This window comes from Oncorhynchus tshawytscha, linkage group LG02 (assembly GCF_018296145.1).
Source record: "Oncorhynchus tshawytscha isolate Ot180627B linkage group LG02, Otsh_v2.0, whole genome shotgun sequence".
In the NCBI taxonomy this organism is placed as follows: domain Eukaryota; kingdom Metazoa; phylum Chordata; class Actinopteri; order Salmoniformes; family Salmonidae; genus Oncorhynchus; species Oncorhynchus tshawytscha.
The window spans coordinates 10,869,226-10,890,215 of record NC_056430.1 but is presented as its reverse complement, the minus strand read 5'-3'; the positions used below and the strand labels follow the sequence as shown (position 1 = coordinate 10,890,215).

Genomic DNA, 20,990 nt, shown 5'->3' with positions numbered 1-20,990 from the left:
CCTGACTACCAGGGAGTCAGCTAGAAGGTTGAACGTTGTCTTCTTGCCCATGCCCCAGCTGTCCATACTGTGCAGTGCTACTATAACTAGGAGAAGGTGAGGCTTGGTGTCGTGTATGATCGGACCAGGTCCAGACTTCACAGGAAACTGGATCCATCTCGGGGAGTTAACATCTTTATCCAGCTCGAAGGACTGAGGACTCGGTGGACTGTATATTCTTTAGCTTAGGTTGGACTTGATGTGCCCTTACCAGCACAAGGGAGAGAACTTGCTCAGTAAAACCTAACCTAACGAATATACAGTCCACCAAGTCCTCAGTTCCTGCAGATGATCGTGGATAGCTGTGTAAATACTGATAGTCTCTATGGTTCCAGATGCATGTAGCAGAGCTGCTGGTTTCTCACGGTGCCAGTCTCAATGCCAAGACCTTCCTAGAGGAGACTCCCATTGGTAAGTCTGCCCCAACCCTAAAACCTACCTTCCTTCCTAGAGGAGACTCCCATTTGTAAGTCTGCCCCAACCCTAAAACCTACCTACCTTTCTACCTACATAAGCCTAAACCTACCTACCTAACCCTACTTACCTATCTATCTGCCTGCCTGCCTGCCTGCCTGCCTGCCTGCCTGCCTGCCTGCCTGCCTGCCTGCCCCTGTCTGCCTGCCCCTGCCTGCCTGCCTGCCTGCCTGCCTGCCTGCCTGCCTGCATAAGCCTAAACCTACCTACCTAACCCTACCTATCTACCTACCTATCTACCTACATAACCCTAAACCTACCTACCTACCTAACCCTACCTACCTACCAAACCCTATCTACCTACCTAACCCTAAACCCCTACCTACCTACCTACCTACCTACTTACATAACCCTAAACCCTACCATCTACAGTTGAAGTCGGAAGTTTACATACACTTAGGTTGGAGTCATTAAAACTCGTTTTTCAACCACTCCACAAATTTCTTGTTAACAAACTATAGTTTTGGCAAGTCGGTTAGGACATCTACTTTGTGCATGACACAAGTCATTTTTCCAACAATTGTTTACAGACAGATTATTTCACTGTATCACAATTGAGATAATTTGAGTCAATTGGAGGTGTACACATGGATGTATTTCAAGGCCTACCTTCAAACTCAGTGCCTATTTGCTTGACATCATGGGAAAATCTAAAGAAATCAGCCAAGACCTCAGAAAATAAATTGTAGACGTCCACAAGTCTGGTTCATCCTTGGGAACAATTTCCAAATGCCTGAAGGTACCACATTCATCTGTACAAATGATAGTACACAAGTATAAACACCATAGGACCACCCAGCCATCATACCGCTCAGGAAGGAGACGTGTTCTGTCTCCTAGAGATGAACGTACTTTGGTGTGAAAAGGGCAAATCAATCCCAGAATAACAGCAAAGGACCTTGTGAAGATGCTGGAGGAAACAGGTACAAAAGTGTCTATATCCACAGTAAAACAAGTCCTATATAGACATAACCTGAAAGGCCGCTCAGCAAGGAAGAAGCCACTGCTTAAAAACCGCCATAAAAAAGCCAGACTACAGTTTACAACTGCACATGGAGACAAAGATCGTACTTTTTGAAGAAATGTCCTCTGGTCTGATGAAAAAAAATAGAACTGTTTGGCCATAATGACTGTCGTGTTTGGAGGAAAAAAGGGGAGGCTTGCAAGCCGAAGAACACCATCCCAACCGTGAAGCACGGGGGTGGCAGCATCATGTTGTGGGGGTGCTTTGCTGCAGGAGGGACTGGTGCACTTCACAAAATAGATGGCATCATGAGGGAGGACAATTATGTGGATATATTGAAGCACCATCTCAAGACATCAGTCAGAAAGTTAAAGCTTGGTCGCAAATTGGTCTTCCAAATGGACAATGACCCCAAGCATAGTTCCAAAGTTGTGGCAAAATGGCTTAAGGACAACAAAGTCAAGGTATTGGAGTGGCCACAAAGCCCTGACCTCAATTCTATAGAAAATTTGTGGGCAGAACTGATAAAGCGTGTGCGAGCAAGGAGGTCTTCAACCCTGACCTAGTTACACCAGCTCTGTCAGGAAGGAATGGGCCAAAATTCACCCAACTTATTGTGGAAAGCTTGTGGAAGGCTACCTGAAACATTTGACCCAAGTTAAACACTTTAAAGGCAATGCTACCAAATACTAATTCTGACACTTAAAATAAAGTGGTGATCCTAAATGACCCAAGACAGGGAATTTTTACTAGGATCAAATGTCAGGAATTGTGAAAAGCGGAGTTTAAATCTATTTGGCTAAGGTGTATGTAAACTCCCAACTTCAACTGTATGTAACACTAAACCCTACCTACCTACATACATAACCCTAAACCCTACCTGCCTACATACATAACCCTAAACCCTACCTACCTACATACATAACCCTAAACCCTACCTACCTACACACATAACCCTAAACCCTACGTACCTACATACATAACCCTAAACCCTACCTACCTACATACATAACCCTAAACCCTACCTACCTACATACATAACCCTAAACCCTACCTACCTACATACATAACCCTAAACCCTACCTACCTACATACATAACCCTAAACCCTACCTACCTACATACATAACCCTAAAGCCTACCTACCTACATACATAACCCTAAACCCTACCTACCTACATACATAACCCTAAACCCTACCTACCTACATAACCCTAAACCCTACCTACCTACATAACCCTAAAGCCTACCTACCTACATACATAACCCTAAACCCTACCTACCTACATACATAACCCTAAACCCTACCTACCTACATAGCCCTAAACCCTACCTACCTACATACATAACCTAAACCCTACCTACCTACATACATAACCCTAAACCCTACCTACCTACATACATAACCCTAAACCCATTCCTACCTTCCTATATAACCCCAACCCCTTCCTACCTACCTACATAAACCTACCTACATAACCCTAACCCTACATCAGTTGTGGGGTGCTTTGCTGCATGGCACCTATATTGAAGCACCATCTCAAGACATCAGTCAGAAAGTGACAATGACCCCAAGCATAGTTCAAAGTTGTGGCAAAATGGCTTACATAACACTAACCCTACATACATAACCCAAACTCTACCTACATAACAATAAACCCACCTACCTACATAACTAACCCCTACCTACCTACATAACCCTACATACCTACATTACCCTAACCTCTACCTACCTACATAACCGTAACCCCTACCTACCTACATAACCCTAACCCATACCTACCCACATAACCCTGACCCCTACCTACATAACCCTGACACCTACCTACCTACATACTTAACCCTAACACTACCTACATACATAATTCTACCTATCTACATAACCCTAACCCTACCTACATAACCATGACACCTACCTACCTACATACATAACCCTAACCCTACCTACATAACCCTAACCCTACATAATCCTACATACATAACCCTAACCCTATCTACCTACCTACATAACCCTAAATCTTACCTATCCATCTACATAACCCTAACCCTACATAACCCTAAATCTACCTACATAACCCTACTTACATAACCCTAACCCTAGCCCTACCTACTTACATAACCCTAAACCCTACCTACATAACAATAAACCCACCTACCTACATAACCCTAAACCCTACCTACCTACATAACCCTAAACCCTACCTACACAACCCTACCTACCTACATAACCCTACCTACCTACATAACAATAAACCCACCTACCTACATAACTAACCCCTACCTACCTACATAACCCTAACCCCTACCTACCTACATAACCCTAAACCCTACCTACCTACATAACCCTAAACCCTACCTACCTACATAACCCTAAACCCTACCTACACAACCCTACCTACCTACATAACCCTACCTACCTACATAACAATAAACCCACCTACCTACATAACTAACCCCTACCTACCTACATAACCCTAACCCCTACCTACATAACCCTAAACCCTACCTACCTACATAACCCTAAACCCTACCTACACAACCCTACCTACCTACATAACCCTACCTACCTACTGACATAACCATAAACCCTACCTACCTACCCACATAACCCTACCTACCTACATAACCCTAAACCCTACCTACCTACATAACCCTAAACTTACCTACATAACCCTACTTACATAACCCTAACCCTAGCCCTGCCTATCTAACCCTAAACCCTACCTACCTACATAACCCTGCCTACCTACATAACCCTAAACCCTACCTACCTACATAACCCTAAACCCTACCTACCTACATAACCCTACCTACCTACATAACCCTAATCCCTACCTACCTACATATACTACTGTTCAAAAGTTTGGGGTCACTTAGAAATGAACTTGTTTTTGAAAGAAAAGCACATTTCTTGTCCATTAAAATAACATGCAATTGATCAGAAATACACTGTAGACATTGTTAATGTTGTAAATGACTATTGCAGCTGGAAAATGCTGATTTTTAATGGAATATCTACATAGGTGTACAGAGGCCCATTATCAGCAACCATCACTCCTGTGTTCCAATGGCACATTGTGTTAGCTAATCCAAGTTTATCATTTTAAAAGGCTAATTGATCATTAGAAAACCATTTTGCAATTATGTTAGCACTGCTGAAAACTGTTGTTCTGATTAAAGAAGCAATAAAACTCTCCTTCTTTAGACTAGTTGAGTATCTGGAGCATCAGCATTTGTGGGTTTGATTACAGGCTCAAAATGGCCAGAAACAAAGAACTTTCTTCTGAAACTCGTCAGTCTATTATTGTTCTGAGAAATGAAGGCTATTCCATGTGAGGAATTGCCAAGAAACTGAAGATCTGGTACAGCGCTGTGTACTACTCCCTTCACAGAACAGCGCAAACTGTCTCTAACCAGAATAGAAAGATGAGTGTGAGGCCCCAGTGCACAATTGAGCAAGAGGACAAGTACATTAGAGTGTCTAGTTTGAGAAACAGACACCTCACAAGTCCTCAACTGGCAGCTTCATTAAATAGTACCAGCAAAACGCCAGTCTCAACAGCGAAGAGGCGACTCCGGGATGCTGGAGCCGCCTCTCTGGTCCAACGGCGATTGGACCAAAGGACAGATTTCCACCAGTCTAATGTCCATTGCTCGTGTTTCTTGGCCCAAGCAAGTCTCTTCTTCTTATTGGTCTCCTTTAGTGGTGGTTTGTTTGCAGCAATTTGACCATGAAGGCCTGATTCACGCAGTCTCCTCTGATCAGTTGATGTTGACATGTGTCTTTTACTTGAACTCTGTGAAGCATTTATTTGTGCTGCAATCTGAGGTGTAGTTAACTAGTGAACTTATCCTCTGCAGCAGAGGTAGCTCTGGGTCTTCCTTTCCTGTGGCGGTCCTCATGGGAGATAGTTTCATCATTGTGCTTGATGGTTTTTGCGACTGCACTTGAAAACTTTGAAAGTTATTGAATGTTCTGCATTGACTGACCTTCATGTCTTAAAGTAATGATGGACTGTCGTTTCTCTTTGCTTATTTGAGCTGTTCTTGCCGTAATACGGGGTCTTTTACCCAATAGGACTGTCTTCTGTATACCACCCATACCTTGTCACAACACAACTGATTGGCTCAAACGCATTAAAGAAAGAAATTCCACAAATGAACTTTCAACACGGCACACCTGTTAATTGAAATGCATTCCAGGTGACTTCCTCATGAAGCTAGTTGAGAGAATGCCAAGAGTGTGCAAATCTGTCATCAAGGCAAAGGGTGGCTACTTTGAATAATCTGTTTAACACTGTTTTGGTTACGACATGATTCCATTTATGTTATTTTATAGTTTTGATGTCTTCACTATTATTCAACAATGTAGAAAATATTTTAAAAAATAAAGAAAAACCCTGGAATGAGTCGGTGTCCAAACTTTTGACTGGTTCTGTATAGTGAGCAATATGTTTGGAACACCAAATCGCAGTATCAAATTGCAATACATATAGAATCGCCACCTAGCGATAATATTGTATCGTGAGTTCCCTGGCAATACCCAACCCTACTATACTGTATACATGATTGCTGTACTAGGGTCTAAAACGCCATTAAACCAACCTATAGTGTTGTGGAAACTGAGGATTTATCCAGAAGCATCTCAGATAATTCTCCCCTCACACTTTCTGTGTTGATGCCGGATGGAGTTCGAGATGTCGCCCGAAACCCAACTCTTTTGAAACAGGCAGAACTTTCTCAATTTATCGGAGATCAAATTCTCCCAATAGTTTTGTACTCTGGGATACATTAAAAGCCTTTCATAGGGGTCAAATAATGTCGTATACCAAATGTCTTAAAAAGAAATACACGAAATCCTATTACTCCTACAGGAACACCAAAAATCTGTCTCTAAAGAAACATACTGCTCATTGGTGAATAAAAAACGGTGCCTTTTCTACCCCAATTCATAATATCTTTGCCTAGTTGGAAGAATAGCCTTGTCAGTTTTGTAAGTACTTAGGGTATTATATTTCAAAGTCTTGGCAGATAAAAGGAGATTTCGAGAACCATCAACACTATCGAAACTCAAAATGGTCATGTGTCTCAACCCTGAATAGATTCATGAGTCATTTAAACAATACTATTCAAGGTTATACAGTTCTGAGGGAACGGAACTAGCAATGATAGGCAATTTCCTCTCTACAACCCGGCAAATCCCCGGGAGACGGAGTTCTAGAAGGAGTTGAAGGATATTCCTCTCTCTATGGATATTCTGAATTTAGCTGCTGAGAAGCAGAGTCTTCCATGACTATTATATCAGTTATTCATAAGAAAAATAAAGATCCTCTACGATGCTCTTCTTACAGGCAAATCTCTCTCCGCCATGCTGACTATAAATCGATTTCTAGGGAGATGGTTTAATAGATTAGGACTATTTGCTAAACCTGATCAACACCGATCAAACAGGCTAGTAACCGGAAGGTTGCAAGTTCAAACCCCTGAGCTGACAAGGTACATATCTGTCGTTCTGCCCCTGAACAGACAGTTAACCCACTGTCATTGAAAATAAGAATTGAAAATAAGAATTTGTTCTTAACTGACTTGCCTAGTTAAATAAAGATTTTTACAAATAAAAATAAATATGGTCGCCACAGGGGTTTAAATGTATAGGAATCACGGTTGATAATGACTAAAGAAATGTGTTCAAGTTTAACTGTCTTGGTTCAGAAGGTGGTGGATGACTTGAATAGATGGGTAGATCTGCCTCTTACAGTATTTGTGAGAATCAGCTGCATTAAGATGATTAACTGTATTACGTCCTACCTAAGATGACGTACCTATTTCAATCTTTACCCATAATCCCTTTATGTCCATTAACAAGACCATTTGAATGGCACTGTAAAACTCCAAGGGACAAATTAATATTATTGTCTTGGAGGTCTCCTGACAAATTTCAAGATGTATTACTGGGCAGCACAAATTACATTTATTTCATCCTTATTTGAAGCTGAACCAGCCTCCTCTTCGAGGTTGGGAAGAGGTTGGGAGTAATATTATCTACAAATGGAACCCCAAGACTATATCAACAAGAACAAGCAATCCCTGTACCATCAATTTAGTAAGATCTTAGCATGAAATTCGTAAGTTCTTTGGTCTGAAAGGAGACTTGTCACCTGAAACACCCCTGTGGTATGACAGTCTCCTGCCAATGATCTTGGATAACAAAATTTTTCAACATTGGCATGAGAAGAGAAGGATGCATTTAGTATATTGTTATATAGGTGGCATCATAGGTGGCATCATTGTGTAATTTGAGCAACTGAAAGCGAAATACCAGTTATCCCAATATGCATTTATTTTGTTATTTGCAGTTCAGAAACTTTCTCAAAAGCACTCTTGGAGATAATTTTACCAAATCGATTTAGTATTGAACCACTACAGTGCCTTGCAAAAGTATTCATCCCCCTTGGCATACCTTGACAGCAAACTCAAGGTATTGGAGTGGCCATCACAAAGCCCTGACCTCAATTCTATAGAAAATTTGGGCAGAACTGAAAAAGCGTGTGCGAGCAAGGAGGCCTACAAATCTGACTCAGTTACACCAGCTCTGTCAGGAGGAATGGGCCAATATTCACCCAACTTATTGTAGGAAGCTTGTGGAAGGCTACCCAAAACGTTTGACCCAAGTTAAACAATTTAAAGGCAATGCTACCAAATACTAATTGAGTGTATGTAAACTTTTGGCACACTGGGAATGTGATGAAAGAAATAAAAGCTGAAATAAATAATTCTCTCTACTATTATTCTGACATTTCACATTCTTAAAATAAAGTGGTGATCCTAACTGACCTAAGACAGGGAATTTTTACTAGGATTAAATGTCAGGAATTGTGAAAGAAACTTAATTTAAATATATCTGGCTACGGTGCATGTAAACTTCAGACTTCAACTGTATATACTGTAGGTCAAGAGAGAGATGGGAAGCTGATCTAACTATATTACAAATGATGAAGAGGCTATGGTCGAACCTATGCCATGATAGCATATCAGCAACCATCGACTCCAGATACAGACATTACAACTTCGTCCACCAACTCTATCTAACACCTCAAAGGTTACATAGATATCACCCTGAAATATCAAACATGGGTTTTAGACGTGGAACAACAGAAGGCACTTTTTTGCATTCTACTTAACAGTGTACTAAATGACAGGCCTTCTGGCATGAAGTTTGTGATTCCCTGGCCTTTATTATAGAGGTCCCTTTCCCCCTGAAATATGCCTTCTGGGTAACTTTACAAATGTGAATTTAAGGAATCATTTCAATATCAAATTGACAGATATTGCCATTGTCACTGCAAGAAAAGGTGTTGCATAGACATTGAAATCAGATTCTCAACTACAAGACGGCTCTCTGAAATGAGTGAGTGTATTCCTCTGGAAAAGATGAGCTACGCTTTAAGAAATAAATTCAACCATTTTGTAAAGATTTGGCAACCCTTCCTGGACGACATGGGACAACACTTCCATTGGGATTGGTGGATGTGGGCTTGTAGATCGATGGAAATAGATGTAGATATTTTCTCTCTAATGTTCTGTATTTTTTGTGTGTTTTTGTATTGGTTTTGTGTTTGTTGTTTTTGTGTTGTTTTGTATTGTATTGTTTTTGTGTTATTGTGTTGTTTTGTATTGTATTGTTTTTGTGTTGTTGTGTATTGGTTTTGTATTGTTTTTGTGTTTTGTATTGGTTTTGTATTGTATTGTTTTTGTGTTGTTTTTGTGTTGTATTGGTTTATTTTTTTCTTGTTTTTCTAAGGGTTTAGTTGCCTTTTGTTCTGCTATTTATTTTGCTTAATTGTTCTGTTTTTTTGTTGTAAAAAACAAACAAAACATAAACCCCTACCAGGCCACAGAGCAGTGGTTGATGGGAAGATGTGTTTTGGTCTCCTTGTTCCCTGTGTGACCTCTGACCTTTAGACCTGTGCGAGCACGAGTTGTTCCGAGCCATCCTCTGTGTGTGTATGTATATTTTCCTTGTATAACCTCTAACCTCTGACCTTTAGACCTGTGTGAGGACGAGGAGTTCCGAGCCATCCTGCTAGACCTGAAACACAAACACGACATCATCATGAAGTCTCAGCTTAAACACAAGACCTCCCTGTGTAGGAGGACATCCAGCGCAGGCAGCCGTGGGTATGTACTGACCTCTACTGGACAGAGAGGAAACTGCATGCAGACTATTACATTTTCAGGAACACTGAACCCCTCTCCTCCCTGCGTGTGTTTTAGGAAAGTGGTGCGGAGGGCAAGCCTGTCTGACAGACACAACCTTCGTGTGAAGGAATACGAGACTGAGGCCATCGTGTGGAGAGGAGGGAGGGAAGGAGGGAGGGAGGAGCAGGAGAAGGAGACGGACCAGGAGAACAGCCATCCCATCAATACAACTGGTACTACGGTTAGTATGGATAAACGTTTCTCTTATCTCACATGTGTGTGAAAACCCCATGTAGCCTGTTACTTTATGAACGTCTGTGTAGAGAGTAATACCCACTAAAACAGTTCAACACTAAAAGGTCTACTCCAACAGTAAGCCCCATGTTAAAAATGACATTACAAAGGCTCTCAAAGAAAAAGAAAGTGGCCCATGTATCACTACATTAACTTGTGTATTACCCCCAATACATAAGACTCCCTGAACAGCTAACCAAATGGCTACGTGGACTATTTGCACTGACCCCCCCCCACCACCCGTTTTTACACTGCTGCTACTCTGTTTATTACCTATGCAGAGTAACTTTACCTCTACCTACGTGTACATATTACCTCAACTAACCAGTGTCTGTGCTCCTGCTGTCCATGAAGCTCTACACAGTCCCCTTATGCAAACTAGTCCAGTACAAAAAGTAATTACACTATGTACTGTATAGAAACAGTAATTACACTATGTACTGTATACAAAAAGTAATTACACTATGTACTGTATAGAAACAGTAATTACACTATGTACTGTATAGAAAAAGTAATTACACTATGTACTGTATACAAAAAGTAATTACACTATGTACTGTATACAAAAAGTAATTACACTATGTACTGTATACAAAAAGTAATTACACTATGTACTGTATACAAAAAGTAATTACACTATGTACTGTATACAAAATTGGATTTGGGTACTTCAGCCACACACGTTGCTGACAGGTGTATACAATCGAGCACAAGAGCCATGCAATCTCCATAGACAAACATTGACAGTGGAATGGCCTTTACTGAAGAGCTGTCACTTTCAACATGTCACCGTCACAGGATGCCACCTTCACAACAAGTCAGTTTGTCACATTTCTGCCCTGCTAGAGCTGCCCCGGTCAACTGTTGTTATTGTGACGTGGAAACATCTAGAACCAACAAACGGCTCAGCCGCGAAGTGGTAGGCCACACAAGCTCACAGAATGGGACTGCCGAGTGATGAAGTAAGTAGTGTCCTCGGTTGTAACACTCACCACCGAGTTCCAAACTGCCTCTGGAAGCAACATCAGCACAAGAACTGTTCAACAGGAGCTTCATGAAATGGGTTTCCATGGCCGAGCAGCAGCACACAAGCCTAAGATCACCATGCTCAATGCCAAGCGTCGGCTGGAGTGGGGTTAAGCTTTCTGCCATTGGACTCTGGAGCAGTGGAAAAAGGTTCTCTACAGTTATGAGTCACGCTTCACCATCTGAAAGTCCGACGAACGATTCTGGGTTTGGCAATGTCTGGGTGCACAAAGCGAGGTCCATACAGAAAGGGTTTGTTGAGATTGGTGTGGAAGAACTTGACTGGTCTGCGCAGAGCCCTGACCTCAACCCCTTTAAACACCTTTGGGATGAATTGGAACACCGACTGCGAGCCAGGCCGAATCGTCCAACATCAGGGCCCGACCTCACTAATGCTCTTGTGGCTGAATGGAAGAAAGTCCCTGCAGCAATGTTCCAACATCTAGTGGAAAGCCTTCCCAGAAGAGTGGAGGCTGTTATAGCAGCAATGTTCCAACATCTAGTGGAAAGCCTTCCCAGAAGAATGGAGGCTGTTATAGCAGCAATGTTCCAACATCTAGTGGAAAGCCTTCCCAGAAGAGTGGAGGCTGTTATAGCAGCAATGTTCCAACATCTAGTGGAAAGCCTTCCCAGAAGAGTGGAGGCTGTTATAGCAGCAAAGGGGGCACCAACTCCATGATTTTGGAATGAGATATTCGATGAGCAGGTGTCCACATACTTATGCTCAACTGGTGTATGTGCCACATACACTGACCCTTATGAACCAACAAGGGGAACTTTAGGAACATGGGGATCGATTCACTCATTCGGGAACGAGCACTAGTGATAAATGAAATATAACTAACTGTGTACAATAATCATGTAAACATGGACATTGAAATGTGGAGTTGTGTAATAACATTATGTGCAAAACTCAGGGACCTTGGACATTTAAGGAGATAGATAATATGGAGTATAGGACGGACAGCTATGTAATGTGGAAGGGAGGGGTCAGAGTTCGTAAAACTGTCATTCCTGTTCAGTTTTTTTCATGAACATGTATGTTTGATATGTCTGGCCTATGTCATGTCTCTCCCCATCCTGCATTTTCTTCTACGTAAAGCAATTATCTGTGAAAATCGTACAATATAGAAATATCTAATGGGATTAACCAAAGGAACCGCCAGCCTCTAGTCTAGTTAGTCAACTTGTCTTCTGTTTAGTTTGTGAAGGAAATCATAGTAAAGGTCTGTAATAGTAATTGGTAACAGCAGTTAGTCACCATGGTAACAGCAGTTAGTCACCGTGGTAACAGCAGTTAGTCACCGTGGTAACAGCAGTTAGTCACCGTGGATAACAGCAGTTAGTAACAGTAATCTGAATGTCCTCTGTCTCCCAGTTAGTAACCGTTAGTAACTGTTAGTAACAGTAATCTGAATGTCCTCTGTCTCCCAGTTAGTAACTGTTAGTAACAGTAATCTGAATGTCCTGTCTCCCAGTTAGTAACCGTTAGTAACAGTAATCTGAATGTCCTCCATCTCCCAATTAGTAACCGTTAGTAACAGTAATCTGAATGTCCTCTGTCTCCCAGTTAGTAACTGTTAGTAACAGTAATCTGAATGTCCTCTGTCTCCCAGTTAGTAACTGTTAGTAACAGTAATCTGAATGTCCTCCGTCTCCCAGTTAGTAACCGTTAGTAACAGTAATCTGAGTGTCCTCTGTCTCCCAGTTAGTAACCGTTAATAACAGTAATCTGAATGTCCTCTGTCTCCCAGGTGAAGCCAGTAGTGGAGAGACCCAAACTACAGAAGACCTTGAAAGATGCTCCTAGCGGCATCATCAAACAAAATGGCATCGTCTCCACGACGACTTCCTCGCCCACTCCCAGTCAGCTGCCGCCAACCAATGACGAGCCTCCATCCCCTGACACGAAGAGCGCGTCAGCCGATCAGCTCCCAGAGGACTCCTCCTCCTCCTTGCCCAGAGAGCGCTCTCAGACCCTGTCGGAACTGAAAAAGCAGAGGTCGGCCGCCAAGCTCCTCAATCACCCGCTCCTCAACGGTCACCTAGGAAACGGCTCCACAGAATCCACCGAACCCCAGAGCCCTGTGGACTCCCGTATGCCCCTCGTCTCGTCCAATGGCAGTACAGTATACTACACCCCGGCAAGCGGTGACCCGCCCATTCTCAGACTCAAACAGCCATTAGATGACGAGGAACCAAAGGAGGGCAGCTGCTGCTGTGTCTCCTAGGGAGGAGATGGAGGCCACCCCATGACACCGATCTAAGGTCAGGCTTACTGTGTTTTCCTCCAATGGATTAAGGTTAGGGTTCGGGAGGGAAAGCTGATCCTAGATCTGTGCCTAAGGGAAACTTCTTCCCGGATAGAGCGTGTCAGAGCAGGATGGTCTTGTGACTGTGGAGCAGGAAGCAGGAAGAGATTGCACAGAGGGAGACCAACAGGTAGAGCAAAGGTCCTCAAAGGTCCTAGATGGCAATGGGAGTGGAGCTGGTCCAGCCAGGTGATTGGTCCCTGTCCCTCCCCACTGTTTAACACTCCAGGCCAGTATGGAGCATACCCTTACTCTGGAAAATGACCGTCCTGATAGGATGTGAGGAATCCAGCCCAGATGAATTGGGGAGGAGCCACTGTGATAGCTTGTGGTTGATGCAGAGGGCCAGGAGGTGGAACAAGATGGCCCCTAGCCCCTACGAGAAGGCAGGTCTTGTGCCCTATAAAGGAATAGATGTCCAGGCATTGTGCACTCCCATGTTAACCATATCTGGTGTCTTACAACTTTTGACTGAATTACTGTTTTCAAACCACATTCCTCCTTGTATCCACTGTCTCTGAAAGTGTATGAGGGGGGGCATTGCAAAGATCCACTCCACCATGTCAGAATACACTCTCAGTATTATTACTGCAGCTGTGTTGGTCCACTGAGAGGCAAGAGGGAAGGGTCGTCTTTCCTAAGAAGTATTCTCGTTTAAATGCTGACTATTTTAGCGAAGGGAAGGAATGTTTAATAGCGTAACAGAACAGTATTACTTCAACGGTCTACCATCTATCTGTTCCTGTGAAGGATGACAGGATGACTGCACTAAAGACGTTTAAAACAATGCCACGCTGAACTCTGTCTTCTCTTGCTGATCGTCCGTATCCTAACAGACAGGGATCAAGGTGGTAGAAAGGGGGGTTTCATATGCCCCCCCCCATGTCTTATTTGTTGGTCAGTTAAGAAAAAACAATATTATTTGAAAATGTGTACAGTTTGTTGCTGTTTATTTATGAAGATTAATGTAATGTATCATGGCTATGGTTATACAGTGTATGAATTCTATTGGTCTATCTATGGAGAGGGAATGCATTAGAATGAGCTGGTACATTTACAGTATGTCCCAGATCTGCTTGTACTGTCTTTGTCACTGTCATGGAGTTGACACAAACAGATCTGGGATCAGGCTACAAGCACTGCACCTTTTTAGAATGGAAATGTCCCTGTGGAGTTAACAAGGTTATTGTCCAGTGATCTGTAGCTTGTGTTTAGCCAGGCACTGTGTCGGTTTATCCTCAACCATACCAGGCTAGCTTGTTTAAGGGTGGCACCAACATACTATTGGAATATAAGCATTTCACTACACTCGCAATAACATCTGCTAATCATGTATATGTGACCAATAAAATTCGATTTGATATCTTGTTTGTATTTGACATGGTCAGTACAACACACACAGTAGATACGGTGTTGTCTAGGGAACTGAGGAGTGTGTACAGTGTGTTTAAATCACCATTGTATTGTCACAGACACTGTAGTTTTCTCTAACACAAGTGTTCATTAATGTGAAATAAAGTGCTGTAATGTATTAAGTATGATATTGATTCGCCTCAGACAGTGCTTGAACTTTACGAGACCCACTACACTATAACAATTACACTAGCAATAGTCAACTCTTAACACCACTCACTCAGACAATGTGTGTGGTACTGTAGTAGTGTACAAACATTACGACTACTACATCTACTCTTCTAGAATGTGTGTCTGTGTTCCAACCCTGGTAGTAAAGGAGCTACCTTCTAAAAAATGCTAAACACCTCCACCGTGGGAAACAACTAGTAGCCTGGGTGACGGTCTGTTCCTGCTCTTGTCAACTCCTTCTGGACTTGTCAGGTCAATGAGTGACAATAAGTTGGTAAGGTAGCAAAAAAAAAAAACGATTTGGAACCAGGCTGAAGGAGCAACTAGTATAGGAGGAAGTAGTTGAGGAGGCTGGTTCAGTTCTTATTGTTCTTTAACCTGTGGCTACATTATAGAGCAAAGGCCTACAGTAGTGGCCAACTGCTACCCCTCCAGTCTGCAGTAGTAGTAGCACCACAAAACCGCTACCCTCACCTCTCCTCTCCCGACGGCGTCCCTTACGGTCCTAAAAGGGGGGGGTTTAACCCACGTAACAGAGACTGTATCAGGGCCAGACCTTGAGGAGGAAGTCTGGTGTGCGAGACTAGTGTTGTTCCTCGGTTATCTCCTGTACCCTCCGCCATCTCCCCTGTCCTGCCCTGCCCTGCCCTCCCCTGCCCTGCCCTCCCCTGCCCTGCCCTCCCCTGCCCTGCCCTGCCCTGCCCTGCCCTGCCCTGCCCTGCCCTGCCCTGCCCTGCCCTGCCCTGCCCTGCCCTGCCCTGCCTGTGTATAGTGTCGACAACATTTAAATGTACAGTCAATGTTTTGGTCAACTGTCCACAAATTGCATTAGTTGTCAATATTATTGGTATTGTTGTGACCTTGTACTCCAGGTATTCATACCATATAGTCACAAAGCCACAACTTTTATCAGATATCCTTTAAACATGAACTATGGCAGAAGACGAGGCAGAAGGGTGTTTTACTATGGTAGAAGGGTGTTTTACTATGGTAGAAGGGTGTTTTACTATGGTAGAAGGGTGTTTTACTATGTCAGAAGGGTGTTTTACTATGTCAGAAGGGTGTTTTACTATGGTAGAAGGGAGTTTTACTATGTCAGAAGGGTGTTTTACTATGGTAGAAGGGTGTTTTACCATGGTAGAAGGGTTTTTACTATGTCAGAAGGGTGTTTTACTATGGTAGAAGGGTGTTTTACTATGGTAGAAGGGTGTTTTACTATGTCAGAAGGGTGTTTTACCATGGTAGAAAGGTGTTTTACTATGGTAGAAGGGTGTTTTACTATGGTAGAAGGGTGTTTTACTATGGTAGAAGGGTGTTTTACTATGGCAGAAGGGTGTTTTACTATGGTAGAAGGGTGTTTTACTATGGCAGAAGGGTGTTTTACTATGGTAGAAGGGTGTTTTACTATGTCAGAAGGGTGTTTTACCATGGTAGAAGGGTGTTTTACTATGTCAGAAGGGTGTTTTACTATGGTAGAAGGGTGTTTTACTATGTCAGAAGGGTGTTTTACTATGGTAGAAGGTGAGGTAGAAGGGTGTTTACTATGGTAGAAGGGTGTTTTACTATGGTAGAAGGGTGTTTTACTATGGCAGAAGGGTTTTTTACTATGGTAGAAGGGTGTTTTACTATGTCAGAAGGGTGTTTTACTATGGTAGAAGGTGAGGTAGAAGGGTGTTTACTATGGTAGAAGGGTGTTTTACTATGGTAGAAGGTTTTTTTACTATGGTAGAAGGGTGTTTTACTATGTCAGAAGGGTGTTTTACTATGGTAGAAGGTGAGGTAGAAGGGTGTTTACTATGGTAGAAGGGTGTTTTACTATGGTAGAAGGGTGTTTTACTATGGCAGAAGGGTGTTTTACCATGGTAGAAAGGTGTTTTACTATGGTAGAAGGGTGTTTTACTATGGCAGGAGGGTGTTTTACTATTTCAGAAGGGTGTTTTACTATGGTAGAAGGGTGTTTTACTATGGTAGAAGGGTGTTTTACTATGTCAGAAGGGTGTTTTACTATGGTAGAAGGGTGTTTTACTTTGTCAGAAGGGTGTTTTACTATGGTAGAAGGTGAGGTAGAAGGGTGTTTACTATGGTAGAAGGGTGTTTTACTATGGCAGAAGGGTTTTTACTATGGTAGAAGGGTGTTTTACTATGTCAGAAGGGTGTTTTACTATGGTAGAAGGTGAGGTAGAAGGGTGTTTACTATGGTAGAAGGGTGTTTTACTATGGTAGAAGGGTTTTTACTATGGTAGAAGGGTGTTTTACTATGTCAGAAGGGTGTTTTACTATGGTAGAAGGTGAGGTAGAAGGGTGTTTACTATGGTAGAAGGGTGTTTTACTATGGCAGAAGGGTTTTTTACTATGGTAGAAGGGTGTTTTACTATGTCAGAAGGGTGTTTTACTATGGTAGAAGGTGAGGTAGAAGGGTGTTTACTATGGTAGAAGGGTGTTTTACTATGGTAGAAGGTGAGGTAGAAGGGTGTTTACTATGGTAGAAGGGTGTTTTACTATGGCAGGAGGGTGTTTTACTATGGTAGAAGGTGTAGAAGGGTTTTACTATGGTAGAAGGGTGTTTTACTATGGTAGAAGGGTGTTTTACCATGGTAGAAGGGTGTTTTACTATGGCAGAAGGGTGTTTTACTATGGTAGAAGGGTGTTTTACTATGGCAGGAGGGTGTTTTACTATTTCAGAAGGGTGTTTTACTATGGTAGAAGGGTGTTTTACTATGGTAGAAGGGTGTTTTACTATGTCAGAAGGGTGTTTTACTATGGTAGAAGGGTGTTTTACTATGGCAGGAGGGTGTTTTACTATTTCAGAAGGGTGTTTTACTATGGTAGAAGGGTGTTTTACTATGTCAGAAGGGTGTTTTACTATGTCAGAAGGGTGTTTTACCATGGTAGAAGGGTGTTTTACTATGTCAGAAGGGTGTTTTACCATGGTAGAAGGGTGTTTTACTATGGTAGAAGGGTGTTTTACTATGTCAGAAGGGTGTTTTACTATGGTAGAAGGGTGTTTTACTATGGTAGAAGGGTGTTTTACTATGGTAGAAGGGAGTTTTACTATGTCAGAAGGGTGTTTTACTATGTCAGAAGGGTGTTTTACTATGGTAGAAGGGAGTTTTACTATGTCAGAAGGGTGTTTTACTATGGTAGAAGGGTGTTTTACTATGGTAGAAGGGTGTTTTACTATGTCAGAAGGGTGTTTTACCATGGTAGAAAGGTGTTTTACTATGGTAGAAGGGTGTTTTACTATGGTAGAAGGGTGTTTTACTATGGTAGAAGGGTGTTTTACTATGGTAGAAGGTGAGGTAGAAGGGTGTTTACTATGGTAGAAGGGTGTTTTACTATGGTAGAAGGGTGTTTTACTATGGCAGAAGGGTGTTTTACTATGGTAGAAGGGTGTTTTACTATGGCAGAAGGGTGTTTTACTATGGTAGAAGGGTGTTTTACTATGTCAGAAGGGTGTTTTACCATGGTAGAAGGGTGTTTTACTATGTCAGAAGGGTGTTTTACTATGGTAGAAGGGTGTTTTACTATGTCAGAAGGGTGTTTTACTATGGTAGAAGGTGAGGTAGAAGGGTGTTTACTATGGTAGAAGGGTGTTTACTATGGTAGAAGGGTGTTTTACTATGTCAGAAGGGTGTTTTACTATGGTAGAAGGGTGTTTTACTATGTCAGAAGGGTGTTTTACTATGGTAGAAGGTGAGGTAGAAGGGTGTTTACTATGGTAGAAGGGTGTTTTACTATGGTAGAAGGTTTTTTTACTATGTCAGAAGGGTGTTTTACTATGGTAGAAGGTGAGGTAGAAGGGTGTTTACTATGGCAGAAGGGTGTTTTACCATGGTAGAAAGGTGTTTTACTATGGTAGAAGGGTGTTTTACTATGGCAGGAGGGTGTTTTACTATTTCAGAAGGGTGTTTTACTATGGTAGAAGGGTGTTTTACTATGGTAGAAGGGTGTTTTACTATGTCAGAAGGGTGTTTTACTATGGTAGAAGGGTGTTTTACTATGTCAGAAGGGTGTTTTACTATGGTAGAAGGTGAGGTAGAAGGGTGTTTACTATGGTAGAAGGGTGTTTTACTATGGCAGAAGGGTTTTTTACTATGGTAGAAGGGTGTTTTACTATGTCAGAAGGGTGTTTTACTATGGTAGAAGGTGAGGTAGAAGGGTGTTTACTATGGTAGAAGGGTGTTTTACTATGGTAGAAGGGTTTTTTACTATGGTAGAAGGGTGTTTTACTATGTCAGAAGGGTGTTTTACTATGGTAGAAGGTGAGGTAGAAGGGTGTTTACTATGGTAGAAGGGTGTTTTACTATGGTAGAAGGGTGTTTTACTATGGCAGAAGGGTGTTTTACCATGGTAGAAGGGTGTTTTACTATGGTAGAAGGGTGTTTTACTATGGCAGGAGGGTGTTTTACTATTTCAGAAGCGTGTTTTACTATGGTAGAAGGGTGTTTTACTATGGTAGAAGGGTGTTTTACTATGTCAGAAGTGTTTTACTATGGTAGAAGGGTGTTTTACTATGGCAGGAGGGTGTTTTACTATTTCAGAAGGGTGTTTTACTATGGTAGAAGGGTGTTTTACTATGTCAGAAGGGTGTTTTACTATGTCAGAAGGGTGTTTTACCATGGTAGAAGGGTGTTTTACTATGTCAGAAGGGTGTTTTACCATGGTAGAAGGGTGTTTTACTATGGTAGAAGGGTGTTTTACTATGGCAGGAGGGTGTTTTACTATTTCAGAAGGGTGTTTTACTATGGTAGAAGGGTGTTTTACTATGGTAGAAGGGTGTTTTACTATGTCAGAAGGGTGTTTTACTATGGTAGAAGGGTGTTTTACTATGGTAGAAGGGTGTTTTACTATGGTAGAAGGGTGTTTTACTATGGTAGAAGGGTGTTTTACTATGGTAGAAGGGTGTTTTACTATGGTAGAAGGGTGTTTTACTATGTCAGAAGGGTGTTTTACTATGTCAGAAGGGTGTTTTACTATGGTAGAAGGGTGTTTTACTATGGTAGAAGGGTGTTTTACTATGGTAGAAGGGTGTTTTACTATGGTAGAAGGGTGTTTTACTATGTCAGAAGGGTGTTTTACTATGGTAGAAGGGTGTTTTACTATGGTAGAAGGGTGTTTTACTATGGTAGAAAGGTGTTTTACTATGGTAGAAGGGTGTTTTACTATGGTAGAAGGGTGTTTTACTATGGTAGAAGGGTGTTTTAGTGGCCGTTGTTCCCGTGATAAAGTATTTTCCCCCTTTTTAGTTTTCTCTTCTTTTGCATATTTTTGACACTGAATGTTATCAGATCTTCAACCAAAACCTAATATTAGATAAAGGAAACCTGAGTGAACAAATAACACAACAATTACATTCTTTATTTAATTTATTTCATAAACAAAGTTATGCAACACCAAATTCCCCTGTGTGAAAAAGTGATTGTCCCCTTATACTCAATAACTGGTTGTGCCTCCTTCAGCTGCAACGACTCCAACCAAACACTTCCTGTAGTTGTTGATCAGTCCACCTTTAGCTGCAACGACTCCAACCAAACACTTCCTGTAGTTGTTGATCAGTCCACCTTTAGCTGCAACGACTCCAACCAAACACTTCCTGTAGTTGTTGATCAGTCCACCTTTAGCTGCAACGACTCCAACCAAACACTTCCTGTAGTTGTTGATCAGTCCACCTTTAGCTGCAACGACTCCAACCAAACACTTCCTGTAGTTGTTGATCAGTCTCTCACGTCGCTGTGGAGGAATTCTGTCCCACTCTTCCATGCGGAACTGCTTTAATTCAGCAATGTGTGGGTTTTCAAGCATGAAATGCTCTTTTCAAGTCCTGCCACAACATCTCAATTGGGACTAGGGATTAGGTCTAAACTTTGACTAGGCCATTCCAATCTTCAAATGTGTTGCTCTTTAGCCATTTTTATGTAGACTTGTGTTTTTAATCATTATCTTGCTGCATGACCCAGCTGCACTTCAGTTTCAGCTCACAGACGGACGGCCTGACATCCTCCTGTAGAATTCTCTGATACAGAGCAGAATTCATGGTTCCCTACTATTAAGGCAAGTCGTCCAGGTCCTGAGGTAGCAAAGCATCCCCAAACCATCACA

The 20,990-nt window shown here is 42.1% G+C and overlaps 1 protein-coding gene across 4 annotated transcripts in view; it reads left to right on the top strand.

Annotated features, from left to right (window-relative positions):
• ppp1r16b (protein phosphatase 1, regulatory subunit 16B) overlaps positions 1-20,990 on the top strand; it is a 170,709-nt gene that overhangs the window by 130,251 nt on the left and 19,468 nt on the right. For all 4 annotated transcript variants that reach the window (XM_042330162.1, XM_042330163.1, XM_042330165.1 and 1 more), the window contains 4 exons: positions 375-450; positions 9,525-9,654; positions 9,751-9,916; positions 12,750-13,263. In XM_042330162.1, coding sequence (XP_042186096.1) covers positions 375-450; positions 9,525-9,654; positions 9,751-9,916; positions 12,750-13,226 — 849 coding nt within the window. In that variant the 3' untranslated portion in view covers positions 13,227-13,263. The remainder of the gene's footprint in view (positions 1-374; positions 451-9,524; positions 9,655-9,750; positions 9,917-12,749; positions 13,264-20,990) is intronic.